This window comes from Pyrus communis, chromosome 12 (genome assembly GCF_041283825.1).
Source record: "Pyrus communis isolate YQ-2024b chromosome 12, ASM4128382v1, whole genome shotgun sequence".
NCBI lineage: Eukaryota > Viridiplantae > Streptophyta > Magnoliopsida > Rosales > Rosaceae > Pyrus > Pyrus communis.
The window spans coordinates 3,422,678-3,444,692 of NC_142576.1; the positions used below are offsets into that span (position 1 = coordinate 3,422,678).

Here is a 22,015-nt window from a genome sequence, read left to right on the forward strand (position 1 = left end):
TTCACGGTTATCAATACATTAACTTAGACCATCAGCTTGCCTCAAATCTACACATTTCTTCCACAAGGAATAACTTTGTTTTAATTCTAAGGACAAACGCCAAAATGATTTTCTACAATGTCATCAAGACCACAAAACTGCCCAAAACTGAAGAAAAGCTAACTTATTTTTCCGTATTTGACGAGGTGACAAGATTCCAACAATAGACACAAAAACCAAGAATGCTCACATCACGCGTGTGATGAACACAATACTGCCTAATTTATGCTATAATACCAAACTGTCCAGGTGACGAAGCCAGCACAGCTCGATTCGAAGTCCTATTAGATATTCCAGGTCGGGGTGTGACATATACCCCCACATGTTTAAGAAAATTACAATTTTTACCCTTACATTATTGTTTTTTACAATTATTATATCACATTAAATACTATATCCTTTTTAGTCATGTAACATATTCAAATAAATTTATATAAAAGTTTACTAAACACTCAGACACTGCTTTTTTATTAATATTAAAAGAACTTTTACAAAAAAAGGTTTACTAAACACTGAACAACTTTATTTTACAGCTGTTTATTCTCACAGCACAACAGAATCAAATTTTTTTTTTTTAAAGCACAGCAATACCAAATTAGCCCTTAATCACATGAAAATTGCATGATAGGAAAGATATTACCCGAAAAAAAAAAAAAAAAAAAAAAAAAAAACGCTTTGGTTACATTTATAACGTCAAGTCACGTAATAAAAAATAATAACATACTAATACGCCTATTGTTACATTGCATAATTCCCTCGCATAGGTAATAAGAGAAATAATAACATGAAATATCGTTAGATCAATTGACATGAAATACACATATCTGCCTGTTCTTTTTAGAAAATTTATTCATTACCAAATTCACCATATCTTTCGTTAAACTCGAAATAAACGAAAAAGAACAAAAGACAAGAACATAAATTATAGATCAACTAAGCCCCTCATGAGAATCTCCCAACAGTCCTGTGGTGAGACATTGGAGATGGGGCCACTTACCCAAGTTCATACTGTAAAAAGTTGTTGCCACCAAATATTCACCAACAATTTCGTATGGTGGAGGTAAGCCCTGCCGACTATACTATACAAAGATTAATCCACGATCATGAGTTTCCTTGGACCGACAATATTATGGAAAATCTTAGTCCACTATTTGAGGGGAAAGAGCAGATATCATATCACTAAGAGAAACCAATGAACCATGGTCAAATCACCATCATATTCCACCAGGAAATAGGTAGGGCTCTATGATAATGACGTTTATTAGAAGAGCAACTTGTATGTTACTAATTCACCACCATACGACATTTCAATTTAAAATACAATGTAATATGATAAGAAATTTAACCTGATATTCATGGGCGAATGTATATTATGATCTAAGTGGCCTTGGGACCATTTGGAGTTCGGAAAAATTACATGTGTAGGTCTTTTGAGAACCTTTTGAATGTTTGATACGAGTCATTTTAGTGTTAACCGAATGTTTGATGTAATGTTTATTAGACATATCTAAACAAGTTGCTTTGATAGCACTCGACAAATTACCTCGATATCAATCATCAGATTGTTTCTCCAGGAAGAGAATTCTCTCCGGATCCACTTTGTGGGGATCTCTAGGATCCCCACATCCTAGCCATTCATTGTACATAGTGCGATCAGTTTTTGTCAAGTACTATTTGTGTTTAATTTTAAATAAAAAAAAATCAAATGATTTATGCCCGCATAATGCAAGATGAATAGCTAAGTTGTGAGGATCTCTAAGATCCCCGCAATTTAGATCTAGATGGGATCCAAATCTGTTTCTCCATATGTTGATATTGTTGACATGTGCCCAACCAAAAACCGACAACAAGTTCACCAAGTATTCATATTCCTCAGTGAATAAACTGTTTTTTTTTTTTTCGTTGCCCTCTTTGTGCTCTGTTTTTACCAAGTGGTCGAATCCTGAATTTGCTATTGAAATTATTAATACCACATCATCACGATGTGGGTATATATTCCAAGTCCAAATTTCTTCAAGGTTCAACAACACAGATTACAGATGTGGTCATGTTACATTGTAACGGTCTCTTACTCTCCCACTTTTTAGGACATTGATAGATTTCTTCTAATAGCTAGATTTTCTTGAATTGAATGAGGTGGATATATATGGATATATATTATTGGTCAGTTGTGCAACATTTTCTTCCTTTTGGTAAGCCCTGCGATTAAGTGCTTTCCTTTCACACTTGACTAATAAGTTTGTTTTCTGTGGAAGTTGTTCTTGTTTTTACCTAACCTATAATATATTGAAAATGTTGAAAAGGACTTACCAGTTACCGCAACGGGAAAATAAAAAAGGTATTTTGATTCAGGTTTAAAAATTTGAGCTGTTGTAGAATTTAGTCCAGTTTTTTTATTTTTTAACTTTAATTAAATATATTGATTTATGCATTTTCACTCAAAATTTTAATTTAAATATGAAAATCTACGGTCTAGTGATATTTCTCTTCACTTGTCAATGAGAAGAACCATATTACTGCTAGCACATTGTGAAACTTAGTCGACCCCATTTGTTAGGTTAGATGTTAAATTAACGAGCCGACGGGGTTTGAATACATGTCGTGGTGTAAGGGCAACACTACTCTCTACCACTGTGGTAGAGGCCCACTTGCATAATTCAAAGAAATTTCATTCCATACATCTATAAATCCATACTAGTATATATATCCAGATATATGTAGTACATACAACGTAGAGGGAATCCATACTAGTATGCATCCAGATATACATAGTACATACAACGTAGATTAGCTAACACAATTAACTTGGAATGGAATAGAAGAAAAAATTGAAATGCGAATTAATAAATGAAAAAAGAAAACTAAGTGGACTAAACATAATAATGATTCACAAAATTGAACTTATATCAAGTTTACTCGATAAAGAAATGAATGCATCAATTTCTTCTATATATATGGTATATTTAAATGAAGAATTTTGTTGAATTGAAACTTTGTATGGTTTTACATAATTGGATTGTGACAATTTATAATCAACACTTATTTGACTAAGCTCTCTGCTAGCCAACCCGAACAAACTCGGTGATTGCTAGATACTCGTAACTATTTGAGTTACAAACCTTTAAAAAGTCTTGGTGTTTTGTATTTTGACACGGTCTTAGAGCCATGCTTTTTTAAAATAAATTATCATAACAAATTTAATAATCAGATTCGTAAATTATTTAAGAATGTGGTATATTGTTAATGATTTTCATGAAATTAAAAACTTAGTTGACTACCTTATGGGCGAATAATTTTCCTAAACACTTTTAAAATTACAGAACAAAACTAAAAAAATGGACATTACGTATTCATCAGCTTAAATTAGCTAATTATATCTTGAGCTAATATAATTATTATTTTTCATGCACACCTAACTATATTCATTTTTGGAGAATTAATAAATTTAACCCAATGATTACGATGGCTTACTATTATTATTATTATTATTATTATTTAATTTTATACATATTGCATTCGTCCATGGCTGCAGCTGGCTAAGATACAGCCATGCGTACGCAGGCTAGAGGATTCTTGGTTGATTTTTTTTTTGTTTGTTTATTTTTAGAAAAGGGATCAGCGGGTAGTTTTGACACGTCAATTCACTTTTTTAGAAGCCGTAAAGACTCACGGATTTATTTTAATTTTCTCTAAATACTATCATTTGAATCACTAGAATCAAATTCAGAATATGCTATATGAAATATGAGCATAGAATTGTCCTCAATCACTGACTCACCCTAAGAATTCTTGGTTGATAGAGATGAACATATTCTTCCATACAATCAAATTAGCATCCACCGGCCGTTAGCTTTATTTTTGTGTGGTTATTTAATTGCATACTAGCATTTGTCTACACATTTTATGTGTATGAACACATTTTTTAGAAAATGAGAAGGAGAGTGGGAGAGAGAGAACGTGGAAGGAGTGGGAGGTTTTTTTTATTTCAATCATAATTTTTGTTTAAACAATCAAATGTTCCTACATATTTTACTATATATAAACCAAGCATGAAATACTTAAATGAATGAGACATACTTGTCCTTTCCAAATCGAATTAATTTGTAAATTACAGAGGCTTTTAGGTCAAGTCAAGTGGTTAAAAATATTTATTTTTGCATATAAAATTTTACGTGTGAATCATCCTTAATATCATTTGTACATATAAAAATTTACAATGATATAGAAGGTTCATTTTGAGTAATCTTTCATGAATCTGTTTTGGCATTATTTTTTTTTATAAATTTTTTGTAGAAATAGATTAGACGATATGAGCTCTTTGTCACTGGGAACCCGTAACTTTTCAGTTACAACTCACAAACGAACAACTTTTTCGTTGCGCCAAGACTTGTCCTCAGATTTAAGCATTTTATACAACATATAATTTCTGTATATTCACAACAAAATAATTGCCTATATATATTAAGAAAAAGAAGCTAAATTACTCAGGGAGCTAAAAAAGCAAAAACCCTTTTGGTTTTTCATGACGTAGACTCGTAGAGTTTGTCTTGAGAAATAGTGTGTATTGTTTGCATACACAGCAAGCTCTGTGTGCCTTGTTATCTTCTCCTCCTCAGATAAATTATCACTTCGCTTTCACCATTACCAAACAAAAACACGAACACAAATCATACGCGGAAGAGAGACGGGGGGTTATGTTATGGATTCTCATCGATCTCCAATTTCAGTTCCTCAAGTTTTCGGCTATGTTCGTGGAATTGCGCCGGGGTCCGGTCGGATAAACCAGTTTTCAGGCAACTCCGTCAAGTTCCAGCCTTCTAGCCTCTGAAAATTTCTGGTCAAACCTTGCAGGAGTTGATATCAAGGTTTCAATCTCCTCGTCTGCTTTGGTTGTTTTTTTTTTCCTTTCTGGTTCTTGTTTTTTTTTTTTTTTGGGGTAAATTCTGTTCTTTTTGTTTGGTTGCTCAGAAAATGAAGACTTTTGTTTTTGGGCTAGCTTAGAAGCTCAAATTGAACTGTTTTTTGCAGCATTTTTGAATGTTCCTTTCTGGGTGTTGTTTGGTAACTGAGAAACTTCAAAACCCACCCCTTTTTTTTTTTTTGGTTCTCTTTAATCAATCTCTCATCTGGGTTTCCTTAGATCGCAGTAACTTTTGTGGGGAAAGGGTTCAAAAAGTTTCAAACGGCAGAGCTTTTAGCTTTTATGGATACCAAGAAAAAGGAAAAGAAAATAAATTACTTGTTTGTTTCCAGTTTTAGATGAGTCTTTATTTTAGCTACTAATTTTTAATTTTTTTTTTAATTTCCTTTTTCAATTCAAGAGCCAGATTTATACGAAAGATTAGATAAGAATACGGATTTTCTCGTTAAATGTTGTAGAGAAAATTCTAAATTCCATGGTGGAAGTCCATGGTGGAATTCCATGCAAGCCTGAATATTCCCTTATTTTTGTACCATTTATTTTCGTACAAAATTACGAGATTCTTTCACCTTTCTGAGTCAGATCATGTCTCTTTTCAGTCACAATACTAAGCACCCAGTTCAACTTGCTCAACTTGTTCAACCTTCTGTCCTTTCTCTGGGAAGAACGTTAAATAAAATTGAAAAAAAAAAAAAATCCAAAACCTGACATGTATGTCAAGTAATTTCTTCCCTTAAGTGATGTTTAATTGTTTTATTAATGCTCGACATTGTCCAGATTTTTTGAGTCTACAAACACAATTGGGTTGCCTGGAGAAGTTGAATAGGTAATGGGGCAATTATCCTCCATGTTCAGCGGGCTGGCGCGGTCGCTATCATTCAAGATAGGGAAGAACAACGATGAGAAGTCCGGTGCAAGAGGAGCTGCAGAAGCAATGGCGAAGGAGGCGAAGAAGAATGACATGATCCTACGCTCTTCGGGGATTGTCTATGTCGATGGTTCAAATAATTTTGCTTCTGTTTTCTCGAAGAGAGGCGAGAAAGGAGTCAACCAGGATTGCTGCATTGTGTGGGAGGTAAGCAAATTTTGCTCATTTTTCTTACCTTAAGCTCCTTTTTGTTGCCAATTCAGTAAATTAGTACAATAGCAAGTTGAATATAAAACAAACTTAAATTGTTGGATCAGCTGTTGAAGAATGTAGACATCGCATGTCAAAATTGAGTACAATGTATAAGCAAGTGGTTCCACTAGTTCGTCTCTCTGAAATCTCGACATCAGCTATAACAGCCTATATTAACTCATTTGTTTTCGTTTTAGGGATTTGGGTGCCAAGAAGATATGATGTTTTGTGGGATTTTCGACGGGCATGGTCCATGGGGACATTTTGTGGCAAAACAGATAAGAGAAACAATGCCACCCTCTCTGTTGTGCAGTTGGCAAGAGACCCTAGCTCAAACTTCTATTGACCTGGATTCGGATAAAAAGTGTCACCGATTTAATATATGGAAGGATTCCTATATCAAAACTTGCGCTGCCATTGATCACGAGCTTGGACAGCATCGTAGAATCGATTCCTTTTACAGCGGAACAACTGCCCTGAGTATTGTCAGACAGGTATCCATAAATTTTCACTTGAACACTAGTTCAGATTGTTGTTAGGCTTGCAATTGTAGCTGGATGATTACCAGAAAAATCAAGTATAAATTGATGACCTTATGCAGTTCTCATCGGCATTGACATGAAAGTATGTCCGAATTTTTGTTTGTTTAGGGCGACCTCATTTTCATAGCAAATGTTGGCGATTCTCGCGCTGTTTTGGCCACAACTTTAGATGATGGAAGCTTGGTGCCGGTTCAGCTTACTGTCGATTTCAAGCCTAGTTTGCCTCGTCAGTCTCTATCTCTCTCCCAACACATAAAACTGAAGAAAACAACATATGGTTACACATATTTACATGTTATTAATGGTTTTGTTTGCAGAGGAGGCGGAGAGAATAATTCAAAGCAATGGACGCGTTTTCTGTTTAGATGATGAGCCGGGAGTGCAAAGGGTGTGGCAGCCGGACGGAGAGACACCAGGACTAGCAATGTCTAGAGCCTTTGGAGATTACTGTGTGAAGGACTTTGGTCTCATTTCTGTGCCTGAAGTGTCACAGAGAAATATAACAAGCAGAGATCAGTTTGTTGTGTTGGCAACTGATGGGGTATGTACTGCATTGCTCTTCTACTAAAATTCATTTTGAGAAGGGTTGGCTAAAAGCGCTTTCAGATAACCAAAAGTGCTTCCAATTACTTTTAACATAAATGCATGAAGCACTTGAATGTTTAATGAAAGTTTCAACGCGGTTTTAGCAAAATCGCTAATGAATGAAAATGTACATTTCCCACGGAATCTTAAGACGTTTTTGCTTGTAGGTTTGGGATGTCGTTTCAAATCAAGAAGCCGTGCAGATTGTAAGCTCGACTGCAGAGCCGGGGAAGGCTGCGAAGCGTCTGGTGGAGTTCGCTGCGCAAGCATGGAAGCGCAAGAGGAGGGGAATCGCGATGGACGACATTTCTGCTATTTGCCTCTTCTTTCACTCCACTTCCCCTCTGGCTGAATCCCAGCAAGTTCACCCATTTAGTATTGCCACCCCAAAATAGCAAATGCAGAAAATCTTTGTTCCTTCTCCTTGTTTATCTTATATCTTTGTAATTTTTATTAGACTTTTATTTAGGAAATTGCGCAAGCAAGCTAAAGATGTTGGTTCGAGTTTCAATCCAACAGTTAGGTGTTTTCGTCACCTTATTCTTAAAGGAAAACTAATAAAAATGGTTTGAAAACTTTGAGTTTTAACGACAAAGACAAAACAAAGGGTAAAATAAATAATACCAAGATTGATTTTTAGTGTAAAAATGTAATTTTTCGTTAAAATGAACACTACCGAAATTTTTTCGCTAAAGTTCCCTATTCCTAAATCAAGTCTTGAGATACAAGCAAGCACATTTAGAGTCTGATTGCAGCGTGGTAAAAGTAAAATACTTAAAAACATAGAGCCTCGAGTGCCACAAACCAAATCTAAGAAACGAACAATACACTTTTACTATTGGGTGGTTTCACTTTGTAAATACGAACATGTAGACATCGAAATTTCAGTAAAGTAAATATTTATCAATACATTAAAGTTTTGAAATGTCAGAATTTACATGGCATGTGCCATGTGCCCCACAAATAGTACACATGGATGTGACTCAGCAAAACCGGATGAGTCATCAAGAAGGACACATGTCAACACTCGGTGGAAATGAACTATTTGATTTTAATTTAATTAAATAAAATATTAATTGATGGAGTCAAATTACGAACCGCCCCACAAATCAAGTTCTGATTCTTTCGTCAATTAATCAAGCCCACAATCAAAGCCACGACTTTTGTGCACACCAATGTGTTTGCAGTACACTTGTGCGTTTGTTTGCACAGAAACATGCACACCAATAGTTGTTATCGAGACACATGAAACTTACCCAAATACCACGCACATTAGAACCAGTGGTCCAGCAGAGATGAAATGTAGATATAGTATTTAGTTACTGATGTAACCATCCCACAAAGAAATTGGTCAAGGGATCACGATATCACGATTCCCTTCGTGTTATCGGGCTACCAGCAACGTCCCAGTTATTTGTAGATTACATATGGTTTTCAGTTGCGTGGCCCAATTAAATAAATGCGACGAGTCGTGCCAACACAAAACATAGGTACAGACAGTTCACGACAGCAATAGTAAGACATCGAGGCGAGCTTGAGTGAGGTAAGTGATCAATTTTTCAGTGTATCGGAAGGACAATATTTTTCTCCTTTTTTTTTTCTCTTTTTTTTTTTCCTTTTTTTTTCTTGCTTGAATGCTTAAGAAAAGATAAAAAAGAGAATGGTGGAGAGAGGAAAAACAAAAAAAACAAAAGGAGGGAGGTAAAGGAAAAAAAAAGAGAATTTTTATCTATGTCGGAAATACGATTCTATATATCAACAATTACAACATAAATGTTTGGAAATTTTTATTTTTAAATATCTAATTATTTGTATTACGATAGTTAATTTAATGTACCGAATAATGTTTTAAGGGCACTAAAATATCTCTTGAAGTAAGCAACCTTGTCCATTCATGCTTGTCGAGTACTAATAATGAAACCTTATCCGAAATTCCGCTCATCTCATTTCCCGATTATTTCCCGATATATCAGCGACAGAATGCTGTCACTTCCCTTCGTTAAACTCCGCTAATTTAGTGTCCGGAAACTCGAAAGCGACAGTACGAATTTACGGAATTAAAGGCGTCGTGTTGGAATGGACGTGAGTAACGAGTATTCAACCGAGTTTTGTATTTTGATTTCGAATCCGTGACGCCCCACGCACGTTGATAAGTTCAGAAACTACGTAAATAACCGCAATCACTTATCGATAAGCCCCTGTACTTATCAGTGATAGGTCAGTAGAAAAGGAAAAACTCCTGCATCGAACACAGCGAGACTAATATAAATCTCTCTCTCTCTCTCTCTCTGTGCGGTCTTTAAAACCCTAGAAATCCTCGAAGCGTGAGAGACAAAATCGTCAGAAACATCGATGATTTCTGGGATTTTGAGTTTGATCGGAACTCAGGTTCGAAGCCTGAGTGCGTAATTTTAACGTTAATCTGTGTCTGTTTGTGTAGTGAAGTTTGAAAGGTCTGGTTTTTGTTCGGGAAAACAGAGGAATCTTTGGGGTCTGAGAGTTTGAGGATCGAAAAATGTCGTCTTTGAGCAGAGAATTGGTGTTTCTGATACTCCAATTTCTGGAGGAGGAGAAGTTCAAGGAGTCCGTACACAGGTAAGCTCAAAGCTTTCCCAAATCCTATGTACTTTCACTATTGTACACGTGTGCACGTGTGTACGTACGGATTCATACATGCATGTACGGAAACACGTACGTTTGAGCGTGGTTTTGGATTTATGTGCTGGTTGTAAGATTTCGGTTGTTTGAAGTTTATGTCGTTAATTTTAATTTTTTGTGGAAGTTATTCGTGTTTGCTTACCCGGCGGTGGTGATCCCGATTTAGTGGTTAAAGATGGAGATTTCAGTCCCCCGTACGGGATTAATTGAGGTTCTTACATGCACCATTGGCGTAAATTCTGAGAGATGGAATGATATGCATGTGTAAAGTCCCTTCTTTCGGCTTTTTATTGCGTTGTTTTGGTGCGAATTGCGCTGAAAATGGGGGGAGAGAGGGGTACAATTTACTTAATTTTAGAAAAATAGTAGCATTTAAGTTTGTTGGTTAGTGAGGATTACTGGATTAGAGTCAAGGCGTCCTCCGTCTCTATCTGAAATCCGAATTCATTGAATGATAAATGAGGTTGCAGTGTGAGAGAAATTGAAAAAGTAAAGAAAAGATGGAAGATGAAGCTACGAATATACGGAAAACAATAATGATAGAGAAATTCATTTAGGTTGGTTTAGTAAGCTTGGTCAAGCAACGGTTTGGTTTTAATTGGGATTTAGTTTGGTAAACAATGATAACAACAAACAATAACGATAGTAGAAAACGGAGGCAAGATTCACAACACTTGTTTGACAAAAATTTCAAAATGATTTCCATGTGTGTAACTGATTTTCAGCTGAAGATCTCGTATCGACGTTTATTTTCTTTCTTACTCTCCAAGGTTGTTCTATTTTGATGTTTGTAAATTTCATTGAAAAAGTTGACACCTTTATGTTGTAGGCTTGAGAAAGAATCAGGATTCTTTTTCAACATGAAGTACTTTGAAGAGAAAATTCAGGCCGGAGAATGGGACGAAGTGGAGAAGTACTTATCAGGATTTACAAAAGTTGATGACAACAGATACTCTATGAAGATATTTTTCGAAATAAGGAAGCAGAAATATCTAGAAGCACTTGATCGGTAATCCTTAAGTCTACTTCTGTTGTTAGGCTTTCTTGACTATATTCTGGAAGAGGGAGAGTAATCTTGTGTATTCTTTTTTTTTTCTGTGTGTAGGCAGGACAAACCGAAGGCTGTTGAAATCTTAGTTAGCGATTTGAGAGTGTTCTCCACGTTTAATGAAGAACTTTTCAAAGAAATCACGCAGCTTCTAACTCTTGGAAATTTCAGGTAATTTCTTGCATATATTGGGGTTATTGATATTTAGCAAAGGTTTATGTCGATTAATGCTTCCTTCTATGACCTCGTTAACTGATGACGAAAAGTTGGGAAAAAGGGTGATTTGTCATCAACTGTGCAGACCATCTTATAGTTGGATTTTAACTTAAAGGAGATGCAACTTATAGTTGGATTTTACTTTAAAGGAGATGCAATGTGTATTCTTGACAATTGAGATCTAGATTTAGGGTGGCAAGAGCGTAGTTGTCGGACCTGTTCTATAATGATCTAAGTTCAAATTCCTCAGCCATATGTCGTAAATTTAGCAGAAAAAAGGAAAGAAAATGCGCGGCTGTATGGGATTGCTTGTTTTTCTTTGATACTCTAGAACTCCTTGTTTGTGGTGCATGTATGTAACTAATCTCTTTCTTCGGAAATAACTACCAGGGAAAATGAACAGCTTTCCAAGTATGGTGACACCAAAACAGCTCGCAGCATCATGTTGATAGAGCTTAAGAAACTGATAGAAGCAAATCCCCTCTTTCGTGATAAGCTTGTTTTTCCCGCTCTGAAGACATCAAGACTGCGGACTCTAATCAACCAAAGGTGAGACCACGAGAGTGATATTCTTGGATGAAAAAACCTGGATTTCCCCCTATTCTTTCCTCTCATAGGTGTTTCAAACAGTAGTTTTGTGGTGCAATGATGTTTGATTTAAAATCCCCTATCTCCGTAAATTAGCTAACTTTGACTTCCTTTGCCTGTGCTTCAGCTTTTCAGTGTTTTTTGTAGTTTGAAATTTTCAAGTAATGTCTTTATCTATCCATTATATGCTAATTAATTGCTTTCGCTCAAGCACAGGTTGCTTCTAGCACTTGTGTGGCCTTTATGAACGACGATTGAATGACTCAAGCTGGTTTTATTTTGAAATTGTGCCCAATCAGCAATCAATAGCATTTGTGTTTTTTTTCATGTTTTCTTTCTCTTCTTTCCAAGGGGAAAGAAAATCATAAGCTAGTAGAGGCCTTTTGTGCTTTTTTTTTGGGTCGTATAGCATTCTGGGACCCTGGTAGGGGTTCGAAGGGCAAATGTTCCTTTAACATTGTCATATTGTAAAGTTGTCGATGGTTGGGGCTATTGTGCTAAGCTGATATTTGTCTGATCTGACACTTTCATGTAGTTTGAACTGGCAGCACCAGTTATGCAAAAATCCAAGACCAAATCCGGACATCAAAACTTTATTCACTGATCACACATGTACACCTTCAAATGGCCCTCATACTTCTACTCCTACACCTGTTACTCTTCCAGTTGCCGCGGTTGTAAAACCCACTGCTTATTCTTCACTCGGAGCTCATACTGTATGATATTATACATCTCATAAGCATTGATCTTTTCTTTTCTTGGCCTTCTTGATTATACTTTAGGAATATAAAAATGTGGACTCATAATTATCTTCTTTGTATAGCCCTTTTCGGTTGGTGCAGCTGCTGCGAACGCTAATGCTTTAGCAGGTTGGATGGTCAATTCCTCAGTCTCTTCATCTGTGCAAGCAGCCGTTGTTAATGCATCATCCATGCCCGTTCCACAGAACCAAGGTAAGAACTTGACTTGGATTTTGTATTTCTTTTTTGTTTTTAAGTATAATTTCTCTCATGTTTTGTTTTGGGAAAAAAAGAGAACTAGAAGGAAAAGGATATATGTGTAATGTTGATGTTCTCTACAATGTTATTCGGGTTCTGTTTGCAAATATTGTGCAATGAACTTAGGATAAATTTTCAAATTTCACTTCCGTGGGTAATCAAATTGGAAACTCTTGGCAATTCTAGGTCTAATATTACATGACGGGTTCTACTGTTATTCAATTGATATCATCGTTAAAGGAATTCATCTCTTTTAGTATGAATTTCCTTTCTGCAGACTTACTCATTTCCTAGCATATCTATGTCGTAACAATCCATTTTTGAATTTAAGGCGTCGCAATCTTGAAACATCCAAGAACACCTCCAGCAGCCCCAAGTATGGTTGATTATCAGACTGCTGATCATGAATTTATGAAACGATTGCGACCTGTTCAATCTATTGAGGAGGTAATCTAGACAATATTCTGTTTTGTATCTAATTTTGGAATATTTGGTATTGCCTTTTTTTTCTTTTTGTGTGCAATAATCTTGTCACTGATTTACATATAGGTTGCATATCCAACGTCTAGACAGCAAAGTTCTTGGTCACTGGATGATCTACCCAGGACAGTGGCTTTTACCTTGCATCAAGGATCTACTGTCACAAGCATGGACTTTCACCCGTCTCTCCATACGTTGTTGTTAGGTGTGGCTTTTTGCCATCTTGTTTGGCTTTTAAACTTTGAGTAGCATTATTAATAAGGTCCTATTTAATACGTTGCATCGCCCCTGGGCTGTCCCCATTCTCTTCTGAGTCCTCTGTACTGTATGCCTCGCAGTTGGTTCTAGTAATGGTGACATTACTCTTTGGGAACTTATGTCGCGGGAGAGGTTGGTTTCAAAGCCGTTCAAGATATGGGATATGACAGCATGTTCACTGCAATTTCAGGTCATCTTTAAGTTATGTTCTCTTTTTTCTTGTCAAAATTTTGCTTGGTATGATATTTTTATCGTCTGTTGTTAAATAAAGTAATTTTACGGAAGTATAGTGTTTTGGGGATTTGAAATGCAGTTATAGTAACGGTTAAGTTTTAATGCAGGCCAGAATTACAAAAGACACACCCATATCTGTCAGCCGTGTTACATGGAGTCCAGATGGGAGTTTCGTGGGTATGTACATTTCGAAGATTGAAAATGTTTCTTGAATTTTTGTTTTGTATATCTTATTGTTTTTCTTGCCGCAGGGGTTGCATTTACCAAACATTTGATTCACCTCTATGCTTATACTGCACCTAATGATCTACGCCAACATTTGGAGGTGTGATCATTTTACAATTTTTTTTTTTTAAATTGATCAAGAAGGTTAAATTTGTAACAGCTGATGAAATTGCATCCCTTATTTTTCACAGGTTGATGCCCATAGCGGTGCTGTGAACGACTTAGCTTTTGCTCATCCAAATAAACAACTGTGTGTTGTGACCTGTGGAGACGACAAGATAATAAAGGTAGAATTAGAATTCTCATTGTAAGTTTCGTTTTGTATACAAAGTTTTCCCTTCATCTAAATCAAGTGAAACAGGTATGGGATTTAACTGGACGAAAGCTATATAACTTTGAAGGTCATGTTGCTCCCGTCTATTCGATCTGTCCTCATTACAAGGAGAACATTCAGGTATGTTTGCGAACAGGGAATGCCTTCGTGTGCTTAATCAATTTCTTTCTAGTTTTTGGGAAGCAAATGTTTTCGATTAAGCTAGCTTCAATTCGTATGATTTTGCTGATTTACCGAATTGTTAGAATTTTGAAGCAACTATTTGGGAATTACAGAACACATTTTTTCTGGATTTTGGTTATCTGAAACAACTAATTACTTTGATTTATTGGTTGAGGGGATCTTTTTGAAACTTATTTTGAAGCGTATGATCAACTACCCTGCTTACCTTGTCTTCGGTTCATTACCACGTACAGTAATTGGTGTACGCTTGAATTTTCAGTTCATATTTTCAACTGCTACTGATGGGAAAATAAAGGCCTGGCTGTATGACAACTTGGGTTCAAGAGTTGACTATGATGCTCCTGGCCATTCGTGTACCACAATGCTTTACAGTGCAGATGGAAGTCGGTATGTAAAATTTCAAAAGATGGACCCTACGTAAGAGTTATGACGTCAAGTTGAAATGTCTTATCAAAACTTATGTAAGTTCCATTATGTCCAATTATCTTTCAGATTGTTCTCTTGTGGAACAAGTAAAGAGGGAGACTCGTACCTAGTCGAATGGAATGAAAGTGAAGGAGCAATAAAGAGAGCATATTCTGGACTCAGAAAGAAATCAGCAGGCGTTGTGCAGTTCGACACAACACAGAATCATTTTTTGGCTGTGGGCGAAGATAACCAGATCAAGTTTTGGGATATGGACAATAACAATGTTTTGACTAGCATAGACGCGGAGGGTGGAATTCCGGTCAGTATGTTGTTGTAATTCTAGTTTATCGCTTATACTCCCCTGGTTGTCGAATGAAGGCATGATGTTATCATATTATATGTTTCAGAACCTCCCTCGCTTGAGATTCAACAAGGAAGGAAATCTTCTTGCTGTCACAACTGCGGACAACGGATTCAAAATACTTGTAAATGCTGCTGGGGTTAAATCTTTGAAAGCTATCGAGTCCACTGCATATTTTGAGGGATTAAGGCCTCCCGTTGAATCTACTGCTATCAAGGTTTCGATCATTTATTTAGGCTTCTCTTTGTGAATTTGTTACCAATTTTTTCTTTATTTACAACTTTGAGAACCTTTTTATTTGTCTCAGGCATCCGGCTTGGCTTCTGTTACAAATGTTAATGCGGTCAATTGTAAACTGGAAAGGAGCTCTCCTGCTAGGTCTACTCCAATTATTGTATGTCAGTCGATCTTTTGTAAATATCTTCTTTTTCTTTTAAAAAAATGTTTTTCCAAAGTGGCGATGCGTTTATTTGATTACTTTGGCTGTCTTTCAAGCTTGGAGTTGATCACCTCAGTAGAAGTTTTGACAAACAACGAAGCGTAGAGGATGCAGTGGATAAACCGAAACCCTGGCTGTTGACTGAAATTCAGGATCCTATACAGTGCCAGCAAGTTACCATGCCTGAATCAACCGATACTTCTAGCAAGGTCTGTTATGTTATGTTATGTTATGTTATGTACTTCAAGCTCATGATATTCTATCGAGATATTTTCTGCTACGAAATCCTTGAGCCAGTGCATTTAAACTTAGGTCGTCCGACTCCTATATACAAATTCGGGTGCTGGCATATTGGCACTTGGGTCAAATGGTGTGCAGAAGCTGTGGAAGTGGGGCCGTAATGAACAAAATCCAAGTGGAAAGGTAACACCTAACCTAGAAAAAGTTCAATCATCTGTTTTTTCTCGTAAATGCAATCTTCTGAAGTATGTGTGTTTAAAGGCCACAGCCAGTGTTGCTCCGCTGCATTGGCAACCAAACAGTGGTCTTCTTATGGCCAACGATGTCTCAGGCGTCAACCTTGAAGAAGCAATTCCATGCATAGCGCTCTCAAAGAATGACTCTTATGTAACTTCAGCTTGCGGCGGAAAGGTCTCGTTATTCAACATGATGACATTCAAGGTAAATCTGTACGTGCATGTCTAGCTAATTTTCTGAAAATTGGGTTTCTTTTTTTATTGTTCTTGGTGTTGTTTGAATTGTAGGTGATGACAACATTCATGGCAACTCCTCCTGCTTCCACCTTCCTAGCATTCCATCCTCAGGATAATAACATCCTGGCCATCGGAATGGAGGATTCTACCATCCACATTTATAATGTTCGAGTTGATGAGGTAATTGCTTCCATTTTTACGTATTGGTCGTATTCTCTTTCTCGCTACAAAGATTTGTATTTTGTATGTGGTGTTGCTGAAGACCTACATGATTTATCTGTTGATTTTAGGTAAAATCAAAATTGAAGGGTCACCAAAAGCGGATAACTGGTTTAGCTTTCTCAACCAATCTTAATATACTCGTTTCGTCCGGTGCTGATGCTCAAGTAAGTAAAATCCTTGGCTCTTTTGTTCTTGTTTATCATTTTCATATTAACCACGGGGAATTTTTGTTATGCAAACTGTTATAAATGTCATATTCGAAATGAAAAATACTGAAGCGGACATGTCTAAAAAGTACATGCGTGTTTCAAATCTACCATTGCCAAATGAATTGGTTTCTTATTTGCCGACTTTGATAAAAGGCCGATCGACCCATTTCCATGCTTGATGGTCTTGTCTTGATAAAAGGCCGATCGACCCATTTCCATGCTTGATGGTCTTGTCTTTTTCCAAATTTAAAGTACACGTTTACCTACAACGTGCAGCTCTGTGTGTGGAGCATTGATACATGGGAGAAGAGGAAGTCGGTTGCAATTCATATGGTTTCTGCAAAGGCAACTGTTGGTGAGACTCGTGTGCAGTTCCATTCCGATCAAATTCGTTTGCTGGTGGTTCACGAGACACAACTAGCAATATATGATGCCTCGAAGATGGATCGCATACGACAGGTAGAAAGTTAGCTCGAATATTTTGACATAACCAAGGGCAGATAACAGATTTGCTTATAACTGTGAATTTGTCCTTCCATTTCAGTGGCTTCCACAAGATGCACTTCCTGCGCCAATATCTCATGCAGCATACTCCTGCAACAGCCAACTAATATATGCTGCCTTTTATGACGGTAACATTGGGGTGTTTGACGCCGATAGCCTAAGACTAAGATGCCGTATTGCTCCATCAGCGTACTTACCCCAAGCGGACTTGAACGGGTAAGCTATCGAAAACTCACCACGAACTTTCAAGGTTATTATTTTTTCTTAATCCAGTCGTCATTAATTAATCGTGAGGTGCTCTACGTTGTAGAAGCCAAGCCATGTACCCGCTTGTCGTTGCAGTACATCCACAAGAACCAACCCAGTTTGCTGTTGGGTTGGGTGATGGTTCTGTTAAAGTTATTGAACCCAAAGAATCAGAAGGGAAGTGGGGTTCGTCTCCGCCTGTCGATAACGGAATACCTAATGGAAGAACATCGTCGTCTACCACCAGCAACCACGCGCTCGATCAAATGCAAAGACGAGAGTAGTTTCGAGTTCTTGGCACAAGTCCTCGGCTGTAATTTACTAGCATAGAACTTAAGACGTTTGATGTAGCATTTAGGTGTAGGCAGCTAATCAGCTCGATTTAGGCCAAAGAAAGATGATCGAATGTGTATTTATCTGATGTTTGTTTATTAAGGTGTTATCAGATTCGGTCGTGATTAGAAGTTTTGATTACCAAAATCCCATTTTGAATTTAAAATATCTCTGTGAGAAACAATGGGGCTAAACGTTTAACAAAGAGAAACTAAAGCAAAACATCACGAGGTTTAGAGATTCCAACAGCGTCTGATACTAAGAGATGTCGTCAAGAGCCAAGAGCTCAATCAAAATAAACTGGACTAAGAGAATGCGACAAACTCAAGTTAGCCACTTCATTGATCACAAAATTTGTCTCACAATAAACTCGATGGAGATCACAATTCCAATCTCTGTCTAGCAACTCACGACAAGCCTGTACCAATTCACCAAGAGGATGGTTGTCACTCACCTTCCATAATCATATGAACAACGAAAATAAATTGGATTTCACCAAAGGACGCACAATCCTTTATTTCAAGCAAGCTGCAAGCTGAATAATACATCCCAAATTTCCGCAAGAAGAATTTCCCTATGCCCAAGGTTAACACAAAACCCATTTTCAAAACATCAAAACAAGATTTTTTTTTTTCCGAGTACATTGATATTTTTACACTAAGAGAGAGGGAGTTCGGCTAAACCACACATTGAGTAACCTAATTTGGTATCAAATTCGTCATCCACAAGATTCGAACCTAAGACATCTCACTTCTAAATGAAAAGAAATATCACCAGATCGTACTACTGAACAACATATCAAAACAATATTTAAAACCAAAAGTTGATGCACCCAAGATATTTGCAAATTATCATAAATACGACACTCCGTTTTGAACCAGGAGGGGACAATTCGGATTACAACCCAAAAACGCACCGTCCAACTCCCCCAACGGCAACTATATTTCCCTCTTTCGCTCTGATTTTAGGGTTAGGGTTTAAAGAATCAACTGACTTCTCCCTTCTTCATTGATCTGGGGGAAAAGGATCTGTCCCTCTCTCTGTGCCCCCAAATCCAGAGTTTCTTCCACTTCAATCTCTACGGCTTCCAGCGATGGCGAACCGCACGGACCCGTCGGCGAAGAACATAAGGGGAACGAACCCCCAGAATCTGGTGGAGAAGATCGTACGGACGAAGATATACCAGAACACGTACTGGAAGGAGCAGTGCTTCGGGTTGACGGCCGAAACCCTAGTCGACAAAGCCATGGAGCTCGACCACATCGGCGGCACCTTCGGGGGCAACCGCAAGCCCACGCCTTTCATGTGCCTCGTGATGAAGATGCTTCAGATCCAGCCGGAGAAGGAGATCGTTATCGAGTTCATCAAAAACGACGATTACAAGTGCGTTTCACTGTCTCATTAATTAATTGCTCTTTAAAATTGTTGTAATTTTGTTTGGATGGGCTTATATGATTGGCAATGTGCATGTTCTAGTAGCTGGGAGAGTTAGAGTTAAAGGGGGCTGGGAATTTGGAATTTGTGGTCTTTTTATGATAAACCCGATTTCGACATTGTTTTCTTTTGGATGCAGATATCAACCCTTTTTGTTTTTAACCGGTTTTTGTTTGATTAGTATAATATCAGATAAAATTAACCGAAATCGGATAAGTTTGGTGGTTTGGGTTGATTAGATTGTAGTATGAAAGGAATAACCTTAGTTTTTCTTATGTTAAAGATGTAGGAGAGATATAATATTCTCTGTTGTGTTAGGTGAAGGTAAATAAAGAACGCGGGAAGTAATCGGGTCTTCTAGTTTTTATGGTATAAAGAGAAAGTTTTTCTTTGTGAATTTTGGTTTAGGAAGGTTTAAACAGAAGGGGTTTAGATAACAGTGCAAGTTTGGGTATATTGGTGGAGATTGTTTTTGTAGTGTTATGTCTGAAGCAGTAGCCTTTATGATTCTTAATGCTGAATATATTTATTTTTCAAGTTTCATGTGGGCGTGGAACATTTTGAGTTCTCTCTCTCTAATGTGATTTAACGTTATTATTTGGGTTTAGGTACGTTCGGATACTTGGTGCATTTTATTTGCGGCTTACGGGAACTGATACTGATGCATACCAGTACCTAGAGCCTTTGTACAATGACTATCGGAAGTTGAGGAGGAAACTGCCTGATGGGAGTAAGATATAAGATCTATCTCTGAAATTTTCATTGATTACTTATTTGTGACTAGTCTATGCTACCATACTTATTATGGAATATTTATGAGCATATGCTAACACAAGTATGGCTAATCTCTTGCTGTATCAGATTTTACCTTGACGCATGTGGATGAGGTTATTGATGAACTTCTCACAAAAGATTACTCATGTGACATTGCAATGCCACGAATTAAAAAAAGGTTTGTTTATTGGAACAATTTTTCAAGTTGATTTTATCATGGTGGTCTCTTTCGTTTCCTGTTTTTTAGCTGTAGACAGTTGTAATCAAACAATTTTTCAAGTTGACTTTGAACTTTAGGTTTGTATATGTGATTCCTTTCTATATATACAGATGGACTCTCGAAGCAACTGGTTCATTGGAACTCAGGAAAAGTGCTTTGGAAGAGGACTTTGAGGAGGAGGAAGAGAAAGAAGAGAATGATCAAGTTGATGTAATGGATGAAGATGTCCATGATAGGGATTATTATCGTGGTCGAAGCCCTGCCAGGGAAAGAGATAGGGATAGAAGACGCGACAGTCACAGATACAGGTTCGTTTTCCTGTATGTGGTTTATGAGAATGTTAGATTTATTGATATCTTTAAGTATGTTACATTCGTTAGGTTCTTATTCTTTGTGCTATTATATGTGAATGGAGATGGTTTTTAGGATTTTTTAGCTTTTAACCCATATGGGGTAAAGTGAAGTTTTGGTGAAAATAGAACACAAGAAGTAAGAGGTGAGGCATAAGAAAACACTTAAAAGAGGTTTAAACTGATTTTATATTTGTTTCGTAAATGAGAGTCAAAACTGATTTTATGTTTGTGAGAATTATTAGACTTGTTTTACCTCATGAGTTTATTATTTATGAAGTGGAAGTTGTTGCCTGACTATAAAAATACAGTCTAGTACATTCATATGTAATTGAGGTTTCTACCATGGCATTTTAGGCCGTAGGTGTAATATAATGGCTTCCTATAGTGATATCAGTGATCCTGCCAGGTTTCTCTGCACTGACAGTGTGCAGTGAGAAGTATGATGGATCATACATTTTGCTTGCAGGATAAATGTGGTTTCCTGGTCTGCTGTGTCTTTTTCCTTATTTGGCATTAGAGTATAATTTACTGTGTTATAGCTGTGATTTGATCATGATTCAGGCGGAAAATTTTGAGAGTCATAAGTTCTTTCGGAATCATTTCCATGATGTGGTTATTTGAAAGCCATGGTTGCTCATTTTTGGCACCTCTGTTTAATTTCATTTTAGTGCTGTCCTTTCATTTGTAAATGCTTTTTGTGCTATCCTTTCCCTTGTTAAAGGATTGGAACTATCATTTTTAAGCTAACACTGTCATTTCTGTTTCTTTCTCCCCCCAAAATAGGGACCGAGATTATGACAGAGATTATGATAGGGATAGAGATTATGACAGGGAACGTGGACGTGAAAGAGAGAGGGACAGAGACAGGGATAGGGATCGAGACCATTATCGGCTAAGAGACGAAAAGGATTATGGTCGTGATAGGGATAGGGATAGGGATAGGGACAGGCGAGGGAGGGATCGTGGCAGGAGGAGGAGCCATTCAAGGAGCAGAAGTCGTAGTAGAGATCGTGATGGTGGGGAAAGAGATCGCAGGAGACATGCCCGCAGCATTAGTCCCAGGAGACCTGATCGTGAGGAACCGAAGAAGAAGAAAGAAAAGAAGAAGGAGAAGAAGGATGATGGCACAGACCATCCGGATCCAGAGATTGCTGAAGCAAACAGACTCCGAGCATCTCTTGGGTTGAAACCCCTGAAGTAGTGATAATCCTGGTGACTAGTTCATGTCAATGTGTCTGAACTGTCTTTTTACAACGTTGACTTTCTGCTGTCAGTGCTTTCAGTATCTGTTGTACATCCACTAATTAGCACCAAAGTTCGTAGAGAGAGATTGATTTAACGATTAATAAATGCTTTGTTCGAGTTATCTT

The 22,015-nt window shown here is 37.2% G+C and overlaps 3 protein-coding genes across 4 annotated transcripts; all 3 read left to right on the plus strand.

Moving 5' to 3' along the window:
• The first annotated feature begins 4,389 nt into the window (after positions 1-4,389).
• On the plus strand, positions 4,390-7,782 carry LOC137745175 (putative protein phosphatase 2C 34). Of its 2 annotated transcripts, none has more exons than XM_068485078.2 (6): positions 4,390-4,904; positions 5,738-6,035; positions 6,278-6,574; positions 6,731-6,848; positions 6,940-7,163; positions 7,375-7,782. In XM_068485078.2, the coding sequence occupies exons 2-6, from the start codon at positions 5,790-5,792 to the stop codon at positions 7,600-7,602; spliced, it is 1,113 nt and encodes a 370-aa protein (XP_068341179.2). In that variant the 5' UTR covers positions 4,390-4,904; positions 5,738-5,789; the 3' UTR covers positions 7,603-7,782. The 2 variants fall into 2 exon arrangements, with proteins under 2 accessions (XP_068341179.2, XP_088537557.1); XM_088681431.1 differs by having other exon boundaries at positions 4,527-4,928.
• Positions 7,783-9,459: 1,677 nt separating this feature from the next.
• On the plus strand, positions 9,460-18,011 carry LOC137744865 (topless-related protein 3). The gene is made up of 25 exons (XM_068484673.2): positions 9,460-9,802; positions 10,695-10,874; positions 10,971-11,084; positions 11,520-11,678; positions 12,253-12,433; positions 12,541-12,670; positions 13,047-13,162; positions 13,265-13,400; positions 13,534-13,643; positions 13,795-13,864; positions 13,939-14,012; positions 14,104-14,199; positions 14,274-14,366; positions 14,689-14,816; positions 14,922-15,156; positions 15,245-15,415; positions 15,506-15,592; positions 15,694-15,846; positions 15,950-16,060; positions 16,139-16,318; positions 16,402-16,530; positions 16,641-16,736; positions 17,058-17,240; positions 17,326-17,501; positions 17,596-18,011. Exons 1-25 carry the CDS (start codon positions 9,723-9,725, stop codon positions 17,813-17,815), a joined length of 3,408 nt encoding a protein of 1,135 aa, XP_068340774.2. The 5' UTR covers positions 9,460-9,722; the 3' UTR covers positions 17,816-18,011.
• A 736-nt stretch (positions 18,012-18,747) lies between these two features.
• LOC137745588 (pre-mRNA-splicing factor 38) lies at positions 18,748-22,011 on the plus strand. Its single transcript, XM_068485561.2, has 5 exons — positions 18,748-19,247; positions 19,907-20,028; positions 20,160-20,250; positions 20,403-20,600; positions 21,429-22,011. The coding sequence occupies exons 1-5, from the start codon at positions 18,958-18,960 to the stop codon at positions 21,844-21,846; spliced, it is 1,119 nt and encodes a 372-aa protein (XP_068341662.2). The 5' UTR covers positions 18,748-18,957; the 3' UTR covers positions 21,847-22,011.
• The last annotated feature ends 4 nt before the right edge of the window (positions 22,012-22,015 follow it).

Excerpts from the sequence above, each read along its gene's own strand:
- LOC137745588 (XM_068485561.2), top strand. The coding sequence starts at position 18,958 with ATGGCGAACCGCACGGACCCGTCGGCGAAGAACATAAGGGGAACGAAC. Across the intron at positions 20,029-20,159 it reads GAGGAAACTGCCTGATGGGA|ATTTTACCTTGACGCATGTG; the intron begins GTAAGATATAAG and ends TTGCTGTATCAG. Across the intron at positions 20,601-21,428 it reads CGCGACAGTCACAGATACAG|GGACCGAGATTATGACAGAG; the intron begins GTTCGTTTTCCT and ends CCCCCAAAATAG.
- LOC137744865 (XM_068484673.2), top strand. The coding sequence starts at position 9,723 with ATGTCGTCTTTGAGCAGAGAATTGGTGTTTCTGATACTCCAATTTCTG. Across the intron at positions 12,434-12,540 it reads CTTCACTCGGAGCTCATACT|CCCTTTTCGGTTGGTGCAGC; the intron begins GTATGATATTAT and ends TTCTTTGTATAG. Across the intron at positions 13,865-13,938 it reads TCCAGATGGGAGTTTCGTGG|GGGTTGCATTTACCAAACAT; the intron begins GTATGTACATTT and ends TTCTTGCCGCAG.
- LOC137745175 (XM_068485078.2), top strand. The coding sequence starts at position 5,790 with ATGGGGCAATTATCCTCCATGTTCAGCGGGCTGGCGCGGTCGCTATCA. Across the intron at positions 6,036-6,277 it reads ATTGCTGCATTGTGTGGGAG|GGATTTGGGTGCCAAGAAGA; the intron begins GTAAGCAAATTT and ends TTTTCGTTTTAG. Across the intron at positions 6,849-6,939 it reads TTTCAAGCCTAGTTTGCCTC|AGGAGGCGGAGAGAATAATT; the intron begins GTCAGTCTCTAT and ends TTTTGTTTGCAG.